Below are 26,428 nucleotides of genomic sequence, written 5' to 3'. Positions count from 1 at the left end.
GTTCATTAGCAAATGAATGGATGATAAAATGTTATCTATTCATACAATGGAATATAATGCATGATAAAAAGGAACTAAATAATGTTATATGTTACAGTATGAGTGAACCTTGGAGACATTATTCTAAGCAAAAGAAACTAGACACAAAAGGCCACCTACTGTATGATTCCATTTATATGAAATGTTCGGAATAGACAAATCTTTCTATCTACAGATAGAAAGTAGATTAGTGGTTGCCAGGGGTGGGAAGAGAGGGGAATTAAGACTAATTGATAATGGGCATGGGATTTCTCTTGGAGTGATGAAAATGTTCTGGAATTAGTGGTGATGTTTGCACAATATAGTGAATACACTTAAAACCACTGAAGCACACACTTCAAAAGTGTACACTTTAAAATTCACTTTAAAGTGAATTTTATGTTATGTGAAGTATAGCTTAATTTTTTAAATGCTAAAAAAAATGTTAATGGTAGAATCTGGGTAGAATTAGGTGCTGGGTAATAGGGTAGTTCACTGTTAAATTCCTTCAATTTTTTTTTTTTTTTTGCAGTACGCGGGCCTCTCGCTGTTGTGGCCTCTCCCGTCGCGGAGCACAGGCTCCGGACGCGCAGGCTCAGCGGCCATGGCTCACGGGCCCAGCCGCTCCGCGGCATGTGGGATCCTCCCAGACCGGGGCACGAACCCATGTCCCCTGCATCGGCAGGCGGACTCCCAACCACTGCGCCACCAGGGAAGCCCTCCTTCAATTTTGTTGACTAAAAAATTTAAGAAAAAAATAAATTAAATGTTAGAAAAAAATAAGCCACAGAAAGGGGGTGATTACTTTTGTGACTGCTTTTTAGAACTGCCCAGGGCACGGAGGGCTGGCTCCGGGCTGACTATTGGGAAGGAGGGGAGGAACTGTACACCCTGCTGGCATGTTACCTAATGCCTGACAGGGCAATCCTGTGGATTCACACTCCAGGGTTGAAAAGATGTAGGCAATCTGCTGCGCATCGACTAAATTCTTGCCCAATGTGGAGGATTTCCCTATGGCAGGATTGGGGCTTGCCACTGTTTTAGAGACCAGCAGCATCCCTGAGTGATGAGCCTTGGAAGCAGCAAAGCAGACACAGGCTTGCTCCTTTTCCCCTCCCTTCATTGCCTCCCAGCTCCCAGACAGGGAGGCTTTAGGAGCTGGGCTGGTTGGGGAGGAGGGATTTGTACTGAGAGAATTTAAGAGATTAGGGGATTCACACTGAGATGCAAAGAGGTGCTAATGAGTTATTAAACACCTCTCTGTACAGTAGCAGCTACAGAAAACTGGAAACACTGGGAAAGCAGAAGTTGAAAATGTCTTAGAGACTGCTTATAAGGCAGGGGAGATAACTGTCCACTGGTTAAACGGGGTGCTAGGAATAGTCAGGTCTGTAACTCAGTAGTTAAAATGGATTAAAGGATTGGGCTAACACTGGTGCAACAGTGTGGAGTATTTTGCCATTTATAAAAGTAGAAAGGACTCAAGATTGGAAAGAAGGTTTAGAGGGATGCAGCCCCAGAGGTGGAGACTGGAGTAATGTACTGAGTTGAACAGGGTCCCTTCCAAATTCATGTCCACCAGGAATCTGTAAATGTGACTTTATTTGGAAATAGGGCCTTTGAAGATGTAATCAATGTAATGTGAGGTCAAACTGGATTAGGGTGGGCCCTCATCCAGTGGCTGGTATCCTTTTACAAGAGGGAAATTTGGACACAGAGACACACAGGGAGGATGCCATGTATGGACAGAGGCAGAGATTGGAGTGATGTTTGCCACAAGCCAAGAAACACCAAGGATTGCCAGCAATTACCAGAAGCTAAGAGAGAGCATGGAGCAGCTTCTCCTGCCAAGTCCCCAAGAAGGAACCGGCCCTGCCAACCGACACCTTATTTATATCAGACTTCTGGCCTCCAAAGCTGTGAGAAAATAGATTTCTGTTGTTTTAAGTCACCAGGTTTGTGGTAATTTGTTACAGTAGCCCTGGGAAACCTAGTGCAAGCAGTTTCAAGGAATTGTTTAAAATGTGTAAGTTATGGAGATTCAATGGAAAAACTGAAGGCCTGAGAGCCTCTCTGATGGTTTTGAGTTATCCTAGGCCCAGCCAGATCTACCATTAGAACAGGAAGAAAGAATGAAGAGATGAAAAGACAAGGGGCCACTACACCCTCATTATATTTTTTTAAAAATATTTATTTACTTATTTGGTTGCACCAGGTCTTAGTTGTGGCAGACAGGCTCCTTAGTTGTGGCTCCAGGGCTCCTTAGTTGTGGCATGCGAACTCTTAGTTGCAGCATGCATGTGGGATCTAGTTCCCTGACCAGGGATAGAACCTGGGCCTCATGCATTGGGAGTGTGGAATCTTATCCACTGCGCCACCAGGGAAGTCCCCCTCATTATTGTACATTTTTGTTTTTGTTTTTTAATCTGGTTGTGCTGAGTCTTAGTTGTGGCAGGCAGGCTCTTTTTAGTTGCAGCTCACAGGATCCTTAGTTGCGGCAGGCGGGCTCCTTAATTATGGCATGTGAACTCTTAGTTGCGGCATGCAGGTGAGATCTAGTTCCCTGACCAGGGATCGAACCTGGGCCCCATGTATTGGGAGTGCGGAGTCTCATCCACTGCGCCACCAGGGAAGTACCCCCCGCCCCACTCATTGTATGTTGATCATGTGTAAAAAAAATGGCTATGTCAGGAACACATTTCTACAGGGACTATTAGGATGATCCTACATATGCTGATGCAGTTAACGCTCTTATTTCTGGGACTGTAGAAAAGACTGCACTGCCTTTGCCAAACCATGGCAGTGGGGATGGAAAAGTAGATGCTCGAACTTACAGAGTGATTGGCTATAGGTGTCAAGGGAAGGCAGTCTTGGATCTGCAGAGGCTTTGTGTCTGTCTGTATGCCTGGGTGTCAACAGAATCGGAAATCAGGAGACACATGGTCAGGTAGTATAATTCAGAATTTTAAAAAAAGACTTTAGTTTTATTTATTTGAATAGATAATACAGCCACGTGGTTCAAAATTCTAAAGGTCAAAATGAGTACAGTGAAAGAAAGCCCTCCCCCAATTCCTGTCCTCAGCCACCCAGTTTCCCTTCCTGGAGGCAAACTATACTAACATTTGTTGTATATTCTTTTTTTTTTTTAATAAATTTTATTTATTTATTTATTTATTTATGGCTGCGTTGCTGCACGCGGGTTTTCTCTAGTTGCGGCGAGTGGGGGCTACTCTTCATTGCAGTGCTTGGACTTCTCATTGCGGTGGCTTCTCTTGTTGCAGAGCACGGGCTCTAGGTACGCCTGCTTCAGTAGTTGTGGCTCGTGGGCTCCAGAGTGCAGGCTCAGTAGTTGTGGCACACGGGCTTAGTTGCTCCATGGCATGTGGGATCTTCCCAGACTAGGGCTCGAACCCTTGTCCCCTGCATTGGCAGGCGGATTCTTAACCACTGCGCCACCAGGGAAGCCCTGTTGTATATTCTTTTCAAATATATTTTATGCATTTACATATATATTTTCTATATTCTGCCTTTGTTAAATAGTAGTTATAACAGAGGCTGCAGTTTGCCTCCCAGTTACTATCCTTCCCTTCAACACCAAGTTGTAGCAGCACCAGAGCCATAGACCACATTTTCTGGCTTCTCCTACAGCTAGATGGGGCCATGTGATTAAGTTCTGGCCAGTGAGGTGTAAGTGAGAAGTGTATGGTATTTTTGGTAAATCTCGCTATTAGGAAGGGGGCCAAGTGCCTCTCTTTTTCTTTCATCTTGTCTCCTGGAATGTGGATGTGATGTTTAGAGCTCTAGCAGCCATATTGAACTAAGAAAGAGCAGTGAATTTGAAGGAATCTCAAACGAGGTCTGAAGACACAAATACAGTCCTAGACTTCCTGCCTCCAGATCTCTTCTATGTGAGAAAGAAATAACATTCTATCTTTTTAAAAAAAAATTATTTACTTAATCTACTTATTTTTGGCTGTGTTGGGTCTTTGTTGCTGTGCACGAGCTTTCTCCAGTTGCGGCGAGTGGGGGCTACTCTTCGTTGAGGTGCACGGGCTTCTCATTGCGGTGGCCTCTCTTGTTGCGGAGCACGGGCTCTAGGCACATGGGCTTCAGTAGTTGTGGTACGCGAGCTCAGCAGCTGTAGCTCACGGGCTCTAGAGTGCGGGCTGAGTAGTTGTGGCGCAGGTGCTTAGTTGCTCTGCAGCATGTGGGATCTTCCCGGACCAGGGCTCAAACCCGTGTCTCCTGCATTGGCAGGCGGATTCCCAGCCACTGCGCCACCAGGGAAGCCCAGCATTCTGTTTTGTTTAAGTCAACCAGGAACTTTTAAAAGACAATGCTAATATAATCAGAAAATCATCAAAGGTGATTTGGAGGGCAATGCCGGTCAGGCAAGGCCTATGGGAAGTACTCAGATCAGGAAATGAAGCAGATAATAACAGTAACTACCATATATTGATTAATTTTTTAACAGTTTTATTGAGATATAATTTACCATAAATTTCACACATTTAAAATGTACAATTCAATGTTTTTTAGTGTATTTAACAGAGTTATGCAACCATCACCATAATCTAATTTTAGAACATTTGCATCACCCCCCAAAGAAACTTTGTATCCATTAGCTATACAGAAAAGCACTTTACAGATATTATTTTCTTTAATCTTCCAATAACCTCTGAGTTTAGTATTATCCTTTTTCATGGATAAGAAAACCTAGTCCCAGAGTTAAGAAAACTTGTGCAAGGTCACACAAACTACCAGAGCCAGAACCAGGATTCAAACTCAGTTTTGGTTGATGCCAAAACCTGACCTTCTCAAACCACTACCCAGGTGCTGTTACCCAGGTTCTGCAATCTGGTCTTTTAACTCTGCCTGGTTCTTGTTCCCCAAGGTCTGTTTCTTTCCTCCAGTGCCTCTGCCAGTTTTCATGCCTTATTTCTGGTCCCGTTGCCCATGCTCTTCATGTTTCCTTGACTGGGCTCATGCAACTTGTGTCTGGGCCCTAGCTTCTTTCCCTTTAATCCACTCTTCTGGCAGATCAACTTCCTAATGCCCAGCCCTGCTCAGGTTACTCACCACCCCCACTCTGAATAGGTCCACATTACCTCCTGAGTAAAACCCTCAGCTTCTTAACATGGTATCCAGAACTCAGAGGCCTGGCCCTGGTCCACTCATCCAACCTTATCTTGACCCTACAGAAGCCCTTTGCTCTTGTCACACTGGGCCCTTGCCAGCTTCCAAATGCATCTAAAATGTTCCTGTCTCCCCATGCTTAGTCCTGTTCTTTTTGCAGAGAATGTCATCCCCCCAAATTTCTACCCATCTAAATCTTACTCAGTCCAGCCAGAAACCTCCTCCAACAGGCAGTGGTTCCTCCTGCCCTCTGCCCTCCCACCCCATTCAGTTCCCCCAGTGGGGCTCTTACTGCATACTTCCTTTCCGTATTTACTTGGGTTGGCCTAGACTGTAAAATCCAGAGTCCTCGGATTGGCCAGAGTTATTTTGCCCACTCTTTTAGCCAGAGATGGCATCAATGCCACACAAAACGCACAGAGGATAGAAGAGCAGAGGACCCCTAAAGTGATGCTGGATGCATTGAAACAAAAACTTGTGTCCAGTAGTGGTGGGATGTAGTTTTAAGACCCGAGTGACCTCACTATTTCACTTATTACTTCTGTGATTTATTTGATTCACTTGTTCCTCTATTCATTGAATAAATAGTTGAGTGAGCAAAATCAAATACACTCCTTAACCCACAGAACGTACAGTCTAGTGGGAGAAGCCAAAATGAATCAATCATATAAACAAATCTAGAAATGCAGCAAATATAAAACGATAATCTGAGACACGGTTATTGAATCCTCCCAAGAAGGTTTTCAGGTTTCCTAATCCACATGATTGTGTAAATTATTTTAACTGGGTGACAAGCATTTTATTTCACAATTAAAGTGGTCCTTTAAATTTGCATGTTCCAGAAGAGGTACCTTTGGGTTTAATTCACACTGAAGTGTGAATGAATGAGCAAGGCAGCCCTCTCTTCCTACATCCTTGAAAGAAGATGGATCCTATGGTTGAGGATGACTGCAGAGGCCTAAGGGGGCTAAAGGACAATTTCCTTTACTTTCTGATTTTGATTGGGGGACACTTTGAAGCTGCCTCTGAAGGCTTCTGTCTACAGGACAGAGAGGTGGGGAAGCCATTGGGCCTTTGCTGACCTTCACCCTTCTTAGTTGCTATGGAAACTTTATGTGCAAAATTTCTCTCTATACCGAAACAGCCGCCACAAGAATGGGTTAGAGTGGCAGGAAAAAAGGATCCCTCCAGGCTTCAGCTCACATGACAGTGGAGATAACACCCAGCACGGAGAGTTCATAATGTACTGGCCCATTCCTGAACGTCACATATATGTTACTGCTTTGAAACTTACCATCAGCACATGGGGCCTCCTCACCTGAGGTTTGGGGTTTTTGATTACAGCACCAGAGAGATTCCAATTCAAAACAACTTGGTCGGTTTGCGGGTCTTCCAACTCACCCTGCAAGACTCAAGACCACTGCCGCCTCCCTCAGACCCCGCCCCACGTCAGACCAGGCAGCTTCAGGCTTTCAGAGAATTTGGTCCCTGCCTCTGCTGTGGCCCAGAGAGCCTGGCCCGCTTGCCCTCCAACTACAGTCTGAGCTTTTGGAAGGTAGGATTCATGGCTCGTTCAACTCTGTAGCCCCAGCGCTGAGCCCAGTGCCTGACAGATGGCGACCCCCAATCAGAAATGCCCCGGGGCTGCACATGTTCCAGTTCTCCTCTCTGCCAGCCTCTTGCCACTGACCTGGCTGTTTCCCAGCTTGTTGTCCTGGCTGGGGAAAATGACCCCCAGAACTTTTACTCTGAGGTTCCAGCCCCGAACTCGGTCATTTTTAGCTGCACAGAATTGGTTCCTCTTTCCTTCACCTCATTGAGTTCCCTCCCCCGCTCTCCGGCCCTGTGGCCAATCTTGAAGAGGATTCTGTAGCAGAGCTGGACAGTTTCCTTTTTTCAACATGTGGAATAATGTAGATGTCAGTCTTTAGTGTGTCTGAAGGAGAATGAAGGGTTAAGCTCTGCCCCAGCCCAGAATAATCAGATGCCCCAGGAAGTAAAAAATTGGGAATGATTTGTAGCACACATTTGTCCTTTAATTTTTTCCCATTTTTGTAGGTAATTCCCCACTGGGAGAGCTTTGTTGGGAGACAGACCTTCCCCCAGGCAGAAGGGAAGAGGCAAGCGACCTAGGCCAAGTCAATCAGATGTTCTCCCTGATGACTTTGCCTCTCCAGGGGGTGACGTGGGGACCCACGAACAGGTGGGAAATCAGCAGAGAGGTGACTGTGAGTCAAGTGGCACTGAATGGACTGACCTTGGCTGAGTTTCCAGCTCCCTAGCCTCCTTCCTTCCTGCCAGCTCTTCAATCTAGTATCCTTCCAACAAATCCAGTTTCTGTTATGGTAGCCAAAGTCAGTTTCCAGGGCTTGCCACCCAGATTGACATAAATCTAAATGTACACCTGGAGGGGATGGTTAAAATAAACCAGGGAACATCTATAATGTGGAATACTACACAGCAGTTCAAAAGAGTAAGGGCAGGGAATTCTCTGGTGGTCCAGCGGTTAGGACTCTCCCTGGTCAGGAAACTAGGATCCCACAAGCCGGGCGGCGTGGCCAAAAAAAGAAAAAGGGAAGAGTAATGGCGGCTTTAGGGGTACGACACGGAAAAGTCTCTAAGATGCATGTATAAGGATAATATGTACAGCGTTTCACCATTTATCTAAAAATTAAAATTATGTATTTCTCTATGTATGTAGGTATTACTGTTAGAATGAGACACCATGAGAGAGCGACGTTTTGTTATGCCTGTATCTCCAGGCCTAGAACAGTGCCTGGCACGTAGTAGGCATTCAATAGATATTTGTTGAATAAATGTATTGTGTAGAAAAACATCTGAACAGACACAAACAGAAAATAGTGGTTTCTTAGAGGAGGGACTAGAATGTGGGGAGAGGTCAACAAAGGAGATTTTACCTGTATTATTATTATTATTTTTTTGTGTGAGTGGTATGTGGACTTCTCACTGCCGTGGTCTCTCCCGTTGTGGAGCACAGACTCCGGGCACACAGGCTCCGGACGCACAGGCTCCGGACACACAGGCTCAGCTGCCATGGCCCACGGGCCCAGCCGCTCCGCGGCACATGGGATCCTCCCGGACCGGGGCATGAACCCACGTCCCCTGCATCAGCAGGCGGACTCTCAACCACTGCACCACCAGGGAATCCCTACCTCTATTATGTGAATTTTTTTTTACAAGGAAAATACCTTCATGTATTACTTGTGTAATTAAACAATATAAAAAGAAAAGAGCTAAATATTAACAGATGATGAAAAAGACATTAAAATAATGATTCCAAAGACTTTATCATAACAAATACAAGTTTTCTGGCAAAGGAAAGGGGAAAAGAAAGAAAGGGATATTACAGGTGAGTACATGATATTTTGGTGGGACTGTTGGCCTTTTTGACAAGAGAACAAATCATTACATTTTTTAGACTTTTTTCTTTTTTTAATGTTCAATAAGCACCCTCACCCTATCCCTATCTAGGCTCATTACTGATGTAAGGCTCAGAAATGCTTATTGTACACATGATATTTTTATATTTTGGTGTGGGCATCAAAATGTCCTGCTTTAATTCAAGCCGAGGGAACAGCAAGAACAAAAGTGGAAAACAGATGCATCTGGGGACTCCAAGTCACTTGCATTGTTGGAGGGTGGGGTTAGAAGTGGGGAGGGGAGAGGATGATGCTGGGGCTGGGGTCATGGGCAGATCCTTCTTTTCTTTCTCTTCCATCTTGTTCCTTCTTTTTCTTCCCTCCTATATTTCCTCCTCCTTCCCCCCCACCGCCCCTGAGGCCAGGGCCTGGAAACACAAAGAAGATTCGAATACCACATCTGCCCAAAGCTCCAGGTCTGTTGGGGTAGGTAGATGGATTTGCAGTCACATTTGTGGCAGACTCACGTCCATGCCTCTGCTCTTCAACCATCCTTTAGAGCCCTGGCCTTCTTCCCTTCTCCACACTTCTGAATTCTTGCGAGTCTGTTCTCTACTTTGGTATTTAGTCTTTCATAATTCTAAGCTGTCTTTTGTTGTATGTGACTTACGTGTGTCCATTTTGTCTCCCTGAGTCCACTGTAAACTCCTTGAGGGCTGGGGCCACTTTTCTGTGACCTTTTGTTCAGCCAGGCTGTTGGAAACAAGAGGACTTTCTGAACTTTCAAGAATGCCTGCTGTACAGCTGTGCTTATCATCGCTCTAACAATCAATAACTAGACTGGGTAAGGAAGATGATCTCGGGGGAGCCGTGACATCCTCTCAGAAACAGGGTGTGCAGGCTTGTCGGCTGGGGAGTAATTTTAGAGCACTCAGCAGTGATACTTTCTTGTAATCAGAAGTCACAGCAGGACAGCTGGTTTTGAGGAGGGACACTCCCCTCTCCAGGTTAACCGATTAAACTGTAACCTCAAGTGTAATGTATGGTCCTTATCACACAGCAATGGAGATAGAAGTGTTATCTGAGAAGGGAGTTTGGCATTCTTCTTTTTTTTGGGGGGGCCTCACTGCGGAGCATGCAGGATCTTAGTTCCCTGACCAGGGATCGAACCCGTGCCTCCTGAACTGTAAGCTCGGAATCCTAACCACTGGACCACCAGGGAATTCCCATGGAGTTTAGCATTCTTAATATTCATCATCTCACCTTGAACATTTATCTAGACTTAGTGTGTGCCAGACACTGCTGTGAAGCAGCTCCTCAGAGATTATCTCATTTAATCTTCACAATACCCCTCTGAGAATTATCATTGTCCTCACTTTACAGAAAAGGAGATAGAATCAGAAAGTTAAGTAACTTGTCTGGGGTCACACAGCTAGAAGTGATGGAGCCAGATTTGAGTCTAGGCTCACTAACTCCAGAGCCCATGCTCTTAACTACGGTGCTGTAGTTCCCCAAACATGAAGGACTTTGTGTAAAAAATGTCATCAGAACAGATGAACCAGAAATATGGTGTTCTTCCTAGTTGTAGTGGTAATATTTTAAAGTTTTGAACATTTCTTCTGTGTGAAAGCATCAGTTTAATTCAGTCAGTCAATTAATTGATGTCCTGGGTGTCATGGGGCCGGCGGGGGGGAGGGAAACCTGTTCACACTTCAGGGAAAGGGCAGAATTTGAGCCTTGGGTTCCCTGCTTTGTATATACAGCAGTTATGCAACCTGGATTTTCCAAGGCTGTCTGGGGTTCCGTGAAAAATTTCACTGATATGTATTTGTTGAATTTTGCATTTCTTTTCATGCATTTGTACAATAAGGACAATTTATTAAACATAAAACTAAATGCAATTTTATTTAGACACTTTTACCAAACTTATAAATTCACCAGTTGAAATAATCTATTAGAATTCTTGATTCAATTTTTGATTTGGATAATAGAGCCTGAGGATTTACTTGTCCATTTGCTGAAAAAATATTTTTTGAAGGCCACTATGTGCCACATGCCACAGGGAGCAAAATAGATGTAGCCTCCACCCACATGTGGCAGGAAGTCTAGTTGGGAACACTCCCGTGAAGCAAATGGTCACACAAACTATATAAGTTGTAATAAGAACAATGAAGGAAGAGTACAAGTGCTATGTGAAAGTTTAGTAGGGGAACTGATTTATTCGGGGTGGGGCATGGAAGGCATCTGAACCAGTGACTTTTATTTATTTTTTGATTTATTATTATTATTTTTTGCTGCACCACACGGCTCTCGGGATCTTAGATCCCCGACCAAGGATCAAACTCAGGCCCCGGCAGTGGATGTGCAGAGTCCTAACCACAGGACCACCAGGGAATTCCCTGAACCAGTGACTTTTAAACTGAGATGTGAAATGTAATAAAGCAGGCCAGCCAGAAAAACAACAGAGCAAAGGCTTTTGAGAAACTGAAATATATGTGGGTAGAGCTTAGTGAAAGAGAAGGAGAGTGCTGGGAGATCTTCAGGTGAAAGGATGTCAGAAGGAGCAACAAGAAAAATATTCCTAGAAAAATCCAGCAGAGAAAAATAATACAGAGAAAAAATTAATGCTTTAAGTTTACAATGTCCTCGCATCTGTTGCCTCAGTTAATCCTCATCAGAAGCCCATGAGGCAGGGAGGGCAAGCATAATTATGGTTATTTCTCCCACTGGGGATTAAAGCTCAGCCAGGGACAAAATTATGCAGGTTTTATCTCCATGATTCAGATCAGAGAGGCAAACTCTGTGGGTTCTTTGGGAAGCTGGAAGGGAGCAGGTGGAATGAAGAAGTGATCCCCCCGGTATGCTGTCTAAAGAAAGCACGCTGTGAACTAAATTTAATAGGTACTTCTTGGCTCCCACTCTGTACCTACAATTCTGGGTATATCAATCTGTATCAGGACAGAAAATGAATCTTGCATTTTAGAGAGTGACTCTTTTATTTTTACTTTTTTTTTTTTTTTTTGCGGTATGCGGGCCTCTCACTGTTGTGGCCTCTCCCATTGTGGAGCACAGGCTCCGGACGCGCAGGCTCAGCGGCCATGGCTCACGGGCCCAGCCGCTCCGTGGCATGTGGGATCTTCCCAGACCGGGGCACGAACCCGTGTCCCCTGCATCGGCAGGCGGACTCTCAACCACTGCGCCACCAGGGAAGCCCGAGAGTGACTTTTAAAGTCACTTTCAAGTTCAACAGATCTGTAATCCTGAGTTTTATACATCAGGACAAATTTGAGCATTGGCTTGGTATTTCTGACTTGAACCTAAAAGTCGGTGGAATCCGAAGGGTTAATCAAAATGAGAAACTACAACTCCCGGCAGGCCTCGGGGCTGGGTTCCCCCCTCCATTCTTTTCCGCCAAGACCGGGGGCGACCAAGGACGGTTAGTTATTTGAATAGACCTATAATATCATGAAGCTGTTTAGGTTGAGGAGGGCCGGTCAAATCATCCAATCGTGTAAAAGAGGGGGAAACACCTTAGCCAATCCAAAGGCAGGGGGGCGGGGTCGGGGTTGGGGGTGGTGAAAGAAGTTTACTGACTAAGATGGCGACTGAGGCACAGAGTGAAGGGGTGGTGCCAGCTGGCGAATCTGGCCGGAGGTGAGACGAGCTCTTTGGTCCAGCTGCCTTGGAAACGAGGCCGTGGGCTGGTCGTACTGATGCCCTTCCCTCGGGTCACGGTGACCCAACGGGGCCGGGCTTTGTTCCTTTCTCCCGCGGCGTTTCTCATCTTCGCGCCTGCGGGAGCTGAGGCGCGGTGTTCCGGCCGCCGCGCTGGGCTCCAGCTGGGCCCCCGCTTGGTCCTGCTGATGCCCGTTGGGGACTACCAGCGGCGTTGGCTGCAAACCGACCAGTTGGTGGTGGCAGCGCTGCCTGCCTTTGCCCTGAGACTCATCTTGATGGTGAGGAGACTCAAGCCCAGAGCTGTTAAGCGAATTTCCTAACGTCTAACAGCGCAGAGAGAGAACGCGTCAGTCAGTACTTTTTAATCTCTTCCGAGGCAGTTTATGTAGTTAAGTCGGAGGACAGATTTGAGTGTCAGTTGGAAATGGGTTTGAGTCCTTGGGCCAGTTAAACATTTAAAAAATTTTATTGTAATAAAAACACTTGGGCTTCCCTGGTGGCGCAGTGGTTGAGAGTCCGCCTGCCGATGCAGGGGACACGGGTTCGTGCCCCGGTCCGGGAAGATCCCACATGCCGTGGAGCGGCTGGGCCCGTGAGCCATGGCTGCTGAGCCTGTGCGTCCGGAGCCTGTGCTCCGCAACGGGAGAGGCCACAACAGTGAGAGGCCCGCGTACCGAAAAAAAAAAAAAACAAAAAAAACAAAAAAACACTTAACATGAGATCTACCCTGTTGGTACAATTTTAAGAGTACAAAAAGTACTGTTGACTATAGGTACAGTGTTGTACAGCAGATCTCAAGAGCTTGTTCATTTTGCTTAACTGGAACTTTATGCCTGTTAATTAGTAACTCCCCATTCCTCCTCTTCCAGCTGCTGGCAACCCCCATTCCACTCTTTAGTTCTTTGAATTTGATTATTTTAGATACCTCATGTAAGTGAATACCTCATGTAAGTGGAATCAGTTGTCTTTCTGCAACTGTCTTATTTCAGTTAGCATAATGTCCTCAAGGTTCATCCATGTTGTCACATATTGCAGAATTTTCTTTTTTAAAGGCGAGTAATATTCCATTCTATGTGTATACTACATTTTGCTTGTCTGTTCGTATGTTCGTGGACATTTAGGTTGTTTCCACATCTTGGCTGTTGTTAATTATGCCTCAGTGAACGTGAGAGTGCTAATAATTCTTTGAGATCTTGATTTCAGCGATTTTGGATAAATACACAGAAGTGAGATTGCTGGATCATATGGTAGTTCTAGTTTTAATTTTTTTGAGGAACCTCCATACTATTTGCTATACCACTGCCCTATTTTGCTTTCCTACCAACAGTGTACAAATGTTCCAATTTCTCCCCACCCTCACCAACATTTGTCTTTTGTTCTTGTTTTTATTGCGGCGTGTGGGCGCTCTAGGTGTGGCGCGCGGGCTCAGTAGTTGTGGCACGCGGGCTTAGTTGCCCCGTAGCATGTGGGATCTTAGGTCCCCAATCAGGAATTGAACCCGCGTCCCCTGCATTGGAAGGCCGATTCTTAACCACTGGACCACCACGGAAGTCCCAACATGATTTTATATATAGAAAACCCTTAAGACACTAACAAAAAAACTGTTAGAAATAAACAAGTTTAAGTTTCAGGATACAAAATCAACCTACAAAAATCAGTTGTGTTTCTATACAGATAGAATGAACTATCTGTAAAGGATATTAGAAAAAGAATCATATTTACAGTAGCACCAAAAAGAATAAAATACTTGGGCCAATTTTTTTTGTTTTTTTGTTTTTGGTTTTTTTTTGCGGTATGCGGGCCTCTCACTGTTGTGGCCTCTCCCGTTGCGGAGCACAGGCTCCGGACGCGCAGGCTCAGCGGCCATGGCTCACGGGCCTAGCCGCTCCGCGGCAAGGGCCAATTTTTAAACTTCTCTCATCTTCAGTTTCTTCATCTGTAAATGGACATAATGATGTCTATTCCAGAGAATGTCAGAATTAAATCAGACAATCCTTTTAAAGCTCTTAGCGTTGAGCCTAGTAGATAGTAACCACTCCATACGTAATAGGTTTTCTTTCTCCTAGTAGAACTAAAGACCAGATCAGAGGGATCTGCAGTTTAGGAAATCATTACTTTATTTTTAGACTGTTTTCTCCTAAGCAGGCACACTGAAATTTAGCTTTTCCTAGAAAGAATTTCCAGGTGGTCTTACCCCAGCTTTGAGACCTCAGTTGTCTTAATTGAGTAAATGTATATGTAGAGTGAGCTTATTTACATTGCCCTGGTGCTTTGGCTTTGTGTCTGTTGGTGCTGTTTATACTGAATAGGAGATTCCAAATCTTGGAAAGCTGGGTTTGTGAGTGGGCGCTGGAATCCCTCCTTAGCAGAGATGGGAGTGGGTGAATGTGTTATTTACTATTTTATAGGGAAGAGGTTTTCCCTCTTGGAGCTGCCTATAAATGGTTGATCGTTTTTTTTGCCCAAAAACCATAGAGGGGGTTGATAAATTTGATTAGATCATCCTTCAGCCTGCTCTAAAGTCTTGAATTGTGATAAAAATCTGAAGACAAAATACCTTTCTGTAGTGGGAACTGTTTGAATTTCTTTAAAGGATGTTGCTGTTTGAATTTAAATTTGGGGCTATAGTATGAGTTACATGATCAGTAGATATTCCCAGAATCTTATCTGAACCTGAAACTGTTCATATTGTAAAAGAGAAGTTGAGTTTTCTAAAGCTTTTTAGGGTGGGAAACGTATATTTTTATTACGTGTTCCCAACAGTTAGCTTTGTCTAGGTGGTCAATAATGAATGAATAATAGTTTTTGTCATTTTTAAGATATAAAATATTACCTTGTGGTGATAAGTGCCATGCAAATTATTTTATGTTCTGCAGATATTAACCTTTCTAATGTTCTGTTGGTGGTGTGGCCCCTTGTATTCCATAAAGAAGAGGAAAGAGTTGTCTGATTTGCACAGATGAACACATATTCGCGTGTTGGAGAATATATGATCATCTGTTCAGAACTGTCTAGCTTTCTATTTCTATTTCTTCATTATTATTTTAAGCCTGCACCTAATAATAAGGAGAATCCACAAATAGAAGGCGTCCACTCTACCAGTAGTGGTATAAAAATAATAGAGACTCTTAAGGGCCAAAGAGAGAAAAAGAAAAAGCTAAAGCAGGAAAAGAAATATAGCCACCTCCCCACGCAATTGGCAGTAGGGAAATACAGCTCAGTACTTTTTGAGTTGAAAAGCGACATAAAAAGAAAGTACTAACTATTATTAGATGAAGAGGGGAACTTGATAACAAAGAGTCACAGACTTTCTAACCTCAATATTCACTGGAAAAAAAGAAACCCACTGTGAACCAGAAACAGCAAACGGGAACATATAGGGGTGGAGAGAGGCAGAGGAAGCCGCGGAAGTGATCGCACTTGTGGAAAGCTGGAGACAGTTAATGTGCCAGCAGCGTCTAAGTTTTGGAGCCCCAGCCTGCCCGTGGAACTTAGGGAGCTTTGGAACAGACTTCGGGATACTTGCATCCCATTTTGGAAATGTTTTTGGAGGATAAGGAAGGTGCCTGAAGATGGGGAAAGTGTCCTGTATCCTGCTGATCTACCTACACCATAGGTTTCCTGAAGTCTTTTTTGTTATATTGTTCTTTCTCTTATAAATAAGACAGCAGTGTGGTCCTTTGAGAAAAGTGGTAGATGGAACCTATTGATCTTAGGAAGAATTGTCTGTTCTCACTTTTACAAGCGGAAAACATGGTTTAAATGCCTGAATCCAATTTTTTTGTTTTTTTTTTTGTTTTGGCCGACCCAGGAGGCTTGCAGGATCTTAGTTCCTTGACCAGGGATTGAACCTGACGCCACGGCCGTGAGAGTGCCAAGTCCTAACTAACCACTGGACCACCAGGGAGCTCCCTGAATCCAGTTTTTTATTTGTACTGTCAAATTCTATGAATGGTAATGAGGAATAGATTCTTCAGGGGCCTTTCTTGAATCTGAATCTTTTTATTTTGCATTTTTATCAGTTATCTGGCTTAGAGAGTTTGACCATTATATTTACAGACAAGGCCAGTCTTGGTAGAAGGAGTCAGTGGCCTACCTTTCTTTGCCTCTAACCTTTAGCTGTAGAGTTTGTGAGATTAAACAGTGCAAAAGAGGGAGGTTGCTGGGTGGTTGTGTGGAAGTCCTCAGAGAGTGGCAGTCTTTTTTGTTATTGCAAGTCCAGAAACTATTTTATCCGTTAGATGGGTTTGGGGACTGACTCTATTCAGGCTTACAAGCCAATCGGTAAAGGCAGTTTAGGTAATTTGCATGAAGAATATAAATGAACTTATTTACAAAACAGAAATAGACTTATAGATATAGAAAACAAACTTATGGTTACCAAAGGGGAAAGGCAAGGGTGGGGGAGAGGGATAAATTAGGAGGTTGGGATTAACAGATACACACTACTATATATAAAATAGATAACTAACAAGGACCTACTGTATAGCACAGGGAACTATCTTCAATATCTTCTAATAACCTATAATGGAAAAGAATCTGAAAAAGAGTATATATACATATATATGTATATATATGGCTAAATCACTTTGCTGTACACCTGAAACATTGTAAATCAAGTATACTTCAATAAAAAAAAGAATATACCTGATATGTATGTCAGGTTTTCCCATTTCATCCTTGAAAGAGACACATTACAGCTGATTGATTAGATTATTGCTTTCTCCTCCTTTTTTTTAAATTTTATTTTTGGCTGCATTGGTCTTCGTTGCTGCGCACGGGCTTTCTCTAGTTGCGGCGAGCGGGGGCTACTCTTCATTGTGGTGCACGGGCTTCTGATTGCGGTGGCTTCTCTTGTTGTGGAGCACGGGCTCTAGGTGCTCAGGCTTCAGTAGTTGTGGCACGTGGGCTCAGTAGTTGTGGTGCACGAGCTTCAGTAGTTGTGGCTCACAGGTTCTAGAGTGCAGGCTCAGTAGTTGTGGTGCAACGGGCTTCGTTGCTCCGTGGCATGTGGGATTTTCCCGGATCAGTACTCTTACCTGTGTCGCCTGCATTGGCAGCTGGATTCTTAACCACTGAGCTACCAGGGAAGTCCCCGCACTTTTTTTTTTTTTTTTTAAATCAGCACTTATCAGTACTTTCTTCCAGAAGATACCCTCTGGCTACCTGGAGTGAACCTTTTTTTTTTTTGCGGTACGCGGACCTCTCACTGTTGTGGCCTCTCCCGTTGCGGAGCACAGGCTCCGGATGCGCAGGCTCAGCGGCCATGGCTCACGGGCCCAGCCGCTACGCGGCATGTAGGATCTTCCCAGACCGGGGCACGAACCCGTGTCCCCTGCATCGGCAGGTGGACTCTCAACCACTGCGCCACCAGGGAAGCCCTGGAGTGAACCCTTTTAATTACATTTTATTAACCATCTTTTAGAATGGGTTGTTTCTAGAAATGCCAGAGCCCATCTATTTTGTGCTGATGTTTTGCTAGTTTTTACCTGCTATATCAGTCAGGGTTCAGCTAGGACACAGAAACTATACAGTAATTTGAACAAAGAAAGTTTAGTATAAAGAATTATTGATTATAACAGGGGATTGGAGTAACAAGGGATTGGCTAATAAGAAGTAAAGAGATCTCTAAACAATATACAAATGGGAGAAATCAGAATCAGCTATGTATACCAAGTCGTCATGTTGTACACTTTAAATATCTTATAACTTTGTCTGCCAATTATAGCTTGATAAAGCTGAAAAAAAGAAAAGAATCCACTGTTATCCATAGGGCTGAGACAGAATGTACTAAGAAGAGGCACCCTAGAGCAGAGATCCCACCTTGTTGGAGAAGGCATGGCTGTGGTTCACAGAATGGCAGAGAAGTTGCTGTGGTGGAAGTTGTTGGAAATTCACCTTATGGAACCTGCCAGAAATCCACCCTTTAGGACACTGGGGAAAGCTGTTAATAGGGAGGTGTCTTGGGAGGAAGCAACTGACTTGTGGGTGCTGCTGGCTGCTGTAAACTGGAGTCTTATCAGTGGAGAAGCTGTGCACGCTGCAGGAGCTTGCCTAGACAAGCAGCCTGGAACCGGAAAGGGAAAGGCCCTGCCTCCTACACTGTCTCTGCAGTGTTCTTTATTCATAATGCTTAACATTGTGCCAGCTGGAAAAGGAAATACACTTAAAAGTCTCTGGCTCCATTTTTGCAGAGTAGGCAATGATGGGTGAGAGGCAATAAATTGATAACTGGCACATGGAGAATCATCTTATCTCCAAGTTCCTAGCTTCCCTTTGCTTCAACACTACGTAAGTCTATTCTATAGAAAAGTATGAGGTGGTGTGTAGGATCTGAATGAGTGAGGAGGGACAGAAACAAGTCAGAGGACAAGAAGGTGATTGGTGCTTATATTTGCTCGGACAGACTTATTTGTATGTAAGCTTGTAAAGGTCTATATACATTCCAAATGGAATGACAGTTTTCTGGAATAAAGAGCCTGAAGCAAGACTGTTAAACAATAGTTATTAGGTTAAATATAATTTATCTGATTTTATTTTTTTGAGGCAGGCTGATGTCTAAGATATATAGTATTACCTTATTGGTCTTTGCAATTGCAAACATGCAAAGATCCCAGCAGGTACGTTGTTTATTGATACTTTTCCCTCAGTTAAAGCAGTATGTGCCTTTGAGCAAGCTACTTTAACTTTTCATATCTTTTTACTTGGGGTTACTGGCATGTAGTTATATGAGGTTTTAGAAATTGGTGTTTGTAATGATGGGAAATATATATAATTTTAAAAGAGTTACTACATTTCTGCCAAGGTCTAACGTACAGTAATGTTTTTTTGGTCTAGTTCTAGGATTGAGTATTGCACATGGATCTTTTGCACCAGGGTAGCTTTCAGTTGTAATTATCAGTTGGAGTAATACCCTCTTTTCCAGAATTTAGCTCTAAATTTGGCATAACAGCATTAAGTTTGGAAGTTTTTTGATTTTTTTTTCTTTTAAAGAATCTGAGTAACGTGGAACAGTGAAAACAGCTGAAATGAATTCAGTTGAAGAACCAAAGGCTGCATGCTATGTGCTGTGATTTGGCTGAAAAGAAGTTCCAGTTTGTAAGAAAAACCAGGACTGGCTTGTGAAAAACTAGGAAGCATTGGAAAAATGGTGTGGAAGGGAGAAGAGCAATAGAAAAGACAAAAATTAAAAAAGGAAAATATGAAGAAGAGAGGGTGACTTAATAGTAGAGGCTGCCAGCCACGGCCACAGGGGCAGGCTTTGGAGGCAGCGGTGATGAAGCCTGCAAGACTGATCTTGGAGAACCGAGGCTCCAGAGGAGGAGGAGGGAGGCAGAGTATTCCAGAAGCCCGCTCTGTCCTCTGGAGGTGGAGGCGCGGAAAGGAGGGCTCGTACTGTGGGCAGACACTCTTACACATCTCTGTGTGTTAGGGCTCTTTCAGTCATACGTGACAGAAACAGACTAGCTTAAGCACAAAGAGACACTGCTTAGCTCAGGAAACAAAAGTCCAGGGCGTAGATCAAGCACAGCTTAATCTGTATTGAAGATCTCAAATCTCAATGTCCCAGGCATCTGCTTTTTGCTCTCTTAGATCTGATCTCTGTATTTGCTTTATAAAAGGGCAGGTTCTTCACAAAAGGTGGCAGAAACGGACCACCAACAGCTTCAATCTTCCATCTGGTTAGCAATCTTAACATCTAGCAAGAGTCTTGGAATTGAGTCTTTTTGTCCTGGTTTGACTTGAGGGCCTTTGTCTGAATCAGTGAGGGGGATAAAATGTTTCGATGAGGTGAGCTTGGGTCATATGCTCACACTGGTGGCCAGGGAGTAGGGTCAGCCCACCAAACTACATAGATTAAAGGACCGGAAGAGGTTGTTGCTCAAGGGGAAACAGGGGAAAACAGATGTGGGAAGCTCAAACAGCAGTTGTCCACTACACCCATCTTCATAACTCCCCTGTGCACCCTCCTTTGCTTCAAGTTACGTTTTGAAAAGGGCTTGCCACTAATGTGTGGAGAAAGCATTTTATGTTTCCTAAAAACCCACCAAATAAAAAACCAAACAAAAAAGCCCTTTAATTAAGTACTACTTATCTTTTTTTTTTTTTTTTCCTCCACTGTCAAACCCTTCTCATCTTTAAAACCTACCTCAAATTTCAACTCTTGTATAAGGGTGAAAGATTCTCTCCTAACTCTGAATTCTTAGAGCTTTCATTGGCTGTACTATGCATTTGGCAGTTAATGATCTTGTATCATCTTTCGTGTTACAGTCTTTACCTACTACTTAAAATCTTGTAGGAAAACCATTGTTCTTTTCTGTAGTTAAGTATAAAACTATAGTGATGGGTAAAAAAAGAGTGAGTTTGTCAGAAGCTTACAAGTTTTGTGATTTACCTTATAAATACTTATTTAAATATGGAGTGAGTTAATGACAGTACATTTATAATGGGAAATGTGTTAGTATCAAATATAACACTGTATAAAGCCATAGCTTTTAAGATAATCAGATGAAAACATAAATAACAATATCAGTTATGAAATTAAATACAGATGATTTGTCAAGCTGAACTATTACCTGAAAGCTAGACACCAGTTTTTTGTTATTGCAAGAATGAAACAGTTAGAATCACAGAAAAATTCAATTTCCTGCCAGCTGAGTTTTGTTATGCTGTAGTATTTATTAACCCGTAAGCTTTAGAAAAATTAATATGTAATTAAAATATTATTTATACTCAAAAGTATGAAAATGAGATTCTTCCTTTAAAGGTATATAGATTAGGCATATAAGTTTAATTAAGTTTGGGCCTTATTTCTTTTGCTTACTGACCAGGGTATATTACATAGCATAAAACAAATTTCTTGGGACTCAGTAAGATTACAAAGTACGATAATGATCTGAGCCAAGCTATAACAGATAAACTTTCCCCACTTCAACAGAAAATATTGTCCAACATACCATGTAAAGCTACATCTATTTCAAAAATGTTCCTGGTTATATGATCCTAATTTTCTTTTTTTGCTCCATTCATTTTTCACCATAGAAAATTAAAATGATTTGGTTGATCTTTGTCCACGTTTCTGAAATGTGTTACAATAAAGAAGTAAACCATTATTTGACATGCTTTAAAATAATATGTCATTCGTTTAGAGATAAAGATGTCTCAGTTGGGTTCTATCCGTATCAATGAACAGAGAAGAAAAATTCATGAATGAAGTATAGAAACCATGTGGTTCTTAATATTAAATTTGTAATTGCATGCCCTGTGACAGCTACAATTGCTACACGTGTTTTAATTGTACCTTTGGGGAGGGGGGAACCTCATTAATTTAGGAATTGTAACTAAAGAATGACATTGGGATTATATAATAAAGTTCTTCACTTGTTTTCTTTATTTTTTCTTTCTTTCTTTCTTTCTTTCTTTCTTTCTTTATTGCGGTACGCGGGCCTCTCCCGTTGCGGAGCACAGGCTCCATACGCGCAGGCTCAGCGGCCATGGCTCACAGGCCTAGCCGCTTCGTGGCATGTGGGATCTTCGCGGACCGGGGCACGAACCCGTGTCCCCTGCATCGGCAGGCGGACTCTCAACCACTGCGTCACCAGGGAAACCCTTTTTTTTTATTTTTTAAAATTTATTTATTTATTTTTGGCTGCATTGGGTCTTCGTTGCTGCGCGCGGGCTTTCTCTAGTTGCGATGAGCGGGGGCCACTCTTTGTTGCGGTGCGCAGCCTTCTCATTGAGATGGCTTCCCTTGCTGTGGAGCATGGGCTCTAGGCACCTGGGCTTCAGTAGTTGAGGCACATGGGCTTCAGCAGTTGTGGCTCGTGGGCTCCAGAGCGCAGGCTCAGTAGCTGTGGCGCATGGGCGTAGCTGCTCCGCGGCATGTGGGATCTTCCCGGCCCAGGGCCCGAACTCGTGTCCCCTGCAGTGGCAGGCGGATTCCCAACCACTGCGCCACCAGGGAAGCCCCACTTGTTTTCTTTTTATGCTGAACACAATTACAAGGATAAAACCAAGTAAGTAAAAACAATGACACCAAAGAAAAACTCACCAAATAACAGGAAACTAACAATTAGGGGAAGATGAGAAACCAAGAAAGTGTACAGGAATATCATTTGGTAACATTCTTGACGTTATCATCACATACTTTCTGCTCTCTAAGGAAGTCAAACTTTAATCAGAGAACACTACATGCACTATAATGAGCCCTTTTGCTTGCTGAAGTCTATTCAGCGTTTTAACGTTTTCTGAAGTTTGGAATCCCGACAGCCCCTGCGCTGGTTGCACTGGTAGTTTCTTCACTCAAGTGCCGAGGTCTACATTATTGTTTTCCTTTGGTCACGTCATTCTGTGGCTGCTGTCCTCGTGACCAAGCTCTCCTTAAGTAGATCTGCTGTTCAACCTGCTTCACTTGTTAGGATGACCCTAAGCAAGGGATCGATCGTCTTTCAATCCGTGTTTTTCATCGAATACACATGGCTTTTAAATATTAAAAATAAGAACACCAATGTGAAACATACAGTTATGTCATTGTGTTAAACTTTCATTGAAAATTTGAACCCAGGGTATGTATATTCAGATTGTACAGAGGGGGGCTTCCTTGGTGGCGCAGTGGTTAAGAATCCGCTTGCCAATGCAGAGGACACAAGTTTGAGCCCTGGTCCGGGAAGATCCCACATGCTGCAGAGCAACTAAGCCCGTGTGCCACAACTACTGAGCCTGCGCTCTGGAACCCGTGAGCCACAACTACTGAGCCCGTGTGCCACAACTACTGAAGCCCACGTGCCTAGAGCCTGTGCTCCGCAACAAGAGAAGCCACCACAATGAGAAGCCCGCGCACTGCAACGAAGAGTAGCCCCCACTCGCTGCAACTAGAGAAAGACTGCACACAGCAACAAAGACCCAACACAACCAAAAATAAATAAATTAAAAAAAAAAAAGATTGTACAGAGGGGCTTCCCTGGTGGCGCAGTGGTTAGGAATCTGCCTGCCAATGCAGGGGACAGGGGTTCGAGCCCTGGTCCAGGAAGATCCCAATGCTGTGGAGCAACTAAGCCGGTGCACCACAACTACTGAGCCTGCGCTTTGGAACCTGCAAGCCACAACTACTGAAGCCTGTGCAGCTAGAGCCTGTGCTCTGCAACAAGAGAAGCCACCGCAATGAGAGGCCCGCACACCACAACTAGAGAAAGCCTGCACTCAGCAAAAAAAAAAAAAAAAAAAAAAAAATTGTACAGAGGATAAAGTGTAAATTTATTAAAGCATAAATATTTTAACGGACACAATAGATTCTTTTTAGGTGTTAAGAAATAAAAGTGTTGAAAAGAAATTGGAATATTTAAATTGTAAAAATTTCATTTCAAAAGTATTATACACTTCATGCACCGTAAAATCTCATATATTAGAATCTGTCTTTTCAATATCTCATCATCTCAACAGTTTGTGTCACTCACAGTGCTGAGTGGGAAAGTGTATTGTATTGTGTTTCCCCAGAGTGGTGGTTGCTTAAGATTTACTACAGTGAAAAAAGTCTCATAATTGCTTCCAGTTTCAAAGGAGTTTTAGCAAAATGCCCAAGATCTCTTTAAAATAATGACACTTAAAAGACTAACATTTATGTGCAAATGCAATAAAAGAAAAATTGTTCGCAACCCAATTTTTTTTTTTTTTTTTTTTTTTTTTTTTTTTTTTTGCGGTATGCGGGCCTCTCACTGTTGTGGCCTCTTCCCGTTGCGGAGCACAGGCTCCGGACGGGCAGGCTCAGTGGCCATGGCTCACGGGCCTAGCCGCTCCGCGGCATGTGGGATCTTCCCAGACTGGGGCACGAACCCGTGTCCCCTGCATTGGCAGGCGGACTCAACCACTGTGCCACCAGGAAAGCCCCGCAGCCCAATTTTTAAAGTCATCTCATGGGGCCTTCTGGGTGCCCATGTGCTAATTGCACCTGTAATTGACCACTTGTATTTTTGAAAACAGACATAGTGGAAAAAAAATAGTATCTTGTAGTGTTTAGTAAATTTTAAGCTTCTGGATGCCAGAGACTTAGTCTAGTTTCTTGTTCCTGTACCTTACAATTTCTTAAAATTATAAGGCACTCAGTAGATCACGGTTAGTTTGAATTTAAATGACATGTGAGTGGCTGTGATTTCTTGTTTGGCTAACATGTGCCTCAGAAAAGCAATTCACCTTCTTATGATGGTTGATGAAGCGACTTACGATTAGTTTCATAGAATACTGACTAAGAGATGAAAGCTCTTAAGAATTTTCAGTATGTGAAGTTGTATAGATATGAACAAGTCATATGCCAGAGCAAAAGCATTAGCTGTCTCTTGGATAGTATTAATATCACGCTGGACTTTGGAACAAGTGGATTTAGAAGTAGTCTTTTGGAACCTAATCTGATCCTAGGTAGAAATACTTTGGTTTTAATTGCCTGAGGCTCATGGCATTTAAAGTCTGTAGGAAAAGATAGTCTCCTGAAGCTTTGACTATACTTTTTTGAGGGGTAAACAGCTTTAAGATAATGATACGAGAGACACTGTGTTGTCAGTGGAGCATCCTATAGAACTTTCTCCAAATGAATAGGGAATTTTGCTGTTACTTTTCTTTTCTTTTTTTTTTTTTTTTTTGCGGTACGTGGGCCTCTCACTGTTGTGGCCTCTCCCGCTGCGGAGCACAGGCTCCGGACGCGCAGGCTCAGCGGCCATGGCTCACGGGCCCAGCCGCTCCACGGCATGTGGGATCTTCCCGGACCGGGGCATGAACCCGTGTCCCCTGCATCGGCAGGCGGACTCTCAACCACTGCGCCACCAGGGAAGCCCGCTGTTACTTTTCTAATACAAGTAAACTTTCTTCCAATTGTACACCAGCCTGGGGGAGATAAAGTAAGGGAGGTGGCAGCAACAGAATTAATACTAATTCTTGTGACACCCAAAGGGATAAAAATTGACAAGTTAAATATATGTTAATAAACTTGTGTTATTGGTGCTCGGAGGAAGAGTAATTAGCCTTCTTGACTGAGAACTTTCCATCGTCATTTCATAGGGCAAAATCTTGATCAGGTTAAGAGGGTAAGCAATCAGGAATTCCTTCATCTGCCACTTTAATTCAGATCAAGTTGCTCTAGTAGCCTGAAATTAGTTCAAGTTGGGATCACATAAATATAGGGGCCAAATATATATATATATGTATATTTGTTAATTTATTTATTTGTTTTTATTTTTGTCTGTGTTGGGTCTTCGTTGCTGTGTGCTGGCTTTCTCTAGTTGCGGGGAGTGGGGACTACTCTTTGTTGCAGTGCCCGGGGCTCCTCATTGTCGTGGCTTCTCATTGCGGAGCACGGGCTCTAGGCGCGCAGGCTTCAGTAGTTGTGGCACACGAGCTCAGTAGTTGTGGCTCATGGGCTCTAGAGTGCAGGCTCAGTAGTTGTGGTGCACGGGCTTAGTTGCTCCACGGCATGTGGGATCTTCCCGGGCCAGGGCTCGAACCCGTGTCCCCTGCATTGGCAGGCAGATTCTTAACCACTGCGCCACCAGGGAAGCCCCAAATATATTTTTGTAGATGATTGGAGTCTAAATTAGTGATTAGAGGTCCATATTACAAAACCTTGGACAGCTACTCTTAAGGGCAAATCTTGGGGTGTAAGTGTTTCAAAATTTTCGTTTAAGAAATTGGATATTATTTACTGAAAAACTGTGGTACTACTTATCAACTTTAAACTTTCTGTTACAAAAACCCTGCCAGCTTGGACACACGGGACCTACTTTTATCCTTTCTTTTTATGTACAGCTTTCATAATACCAGTTTAACTTTGGCATGTAGAAAAAGGGAAGAATAATAGCCTCTTTTTTAATACTTGTATTATTCATATCTAACAGCTCTCCAATAAAGTGACACATTTAAAGCCATGTTTCAGAGCCAGAGGTTAAAAAAGTAGTAAGAGAGTGCATACTTCTCTCAGGGTGGTAAGTCAGGTTTAGACAACTTTAAATATAGCTCATATTTTGATAGATGTTGCCAAGTTGTGGTTCTTGGAGAACAAATCAAGTTAAGCAATTCACTAGGGAGGAAACATTTAGTTTTGTGGGTATGTAGTTTTGGTAGTAGTCAGCCAAAAGATACATCTGCAGGATACAGGTTTTTTTTTTTTTTTTCTCCCACTGCCTTGAATTTTGCAGATTCGTGGGTTCAACGTGCCTCAAAAGCACCTGCATTTC

At 43.4% G+C, this 26,428-nt stretch overlaps 1 protein-coding gene across 1 annotated transcript in view; it reads left to right on the top strand.

The window, feature by feature from the left end:
* The first annotated feature begins 12,109 nt into the window (after positions 1-12,109).
* ARHGAP19 (Rho GTPase activating protein 19) overlaps positions 12,110-26,428 on the top strand; it is a 54,415-nt gene continuing 40,096 nt past the window's right edge. Inside the window, exon 1 of the mRNA XM_082611114.1 lies at positions 12,110-12,188. Coding sequence (XP_082467240.1) covers positions 12,133-12,188 — 56 coding nt within the window. The 5' untranslated portion in view covers positions 12,110-12,132. The remainder of the gene's footprint in view (positions 12,189-26,428) is intronic.

Source organism: Mesoplodon mirus, assembly GCF_964341445.2.
Source record: "Mesoplodon mirus genome assembly, chromosome: 2".
Lineage (NCBI taxonomy): Eukaryota > Metazoa > Chordata > Mammalia > Artiodactyla > Ziphiidae > Mesoplodon > Mesoplodon mirus.
Note: the sequence above shows the minus strand (reverse complement) of the source record. Positions and strands in the feature narration are given on the sequence as shown.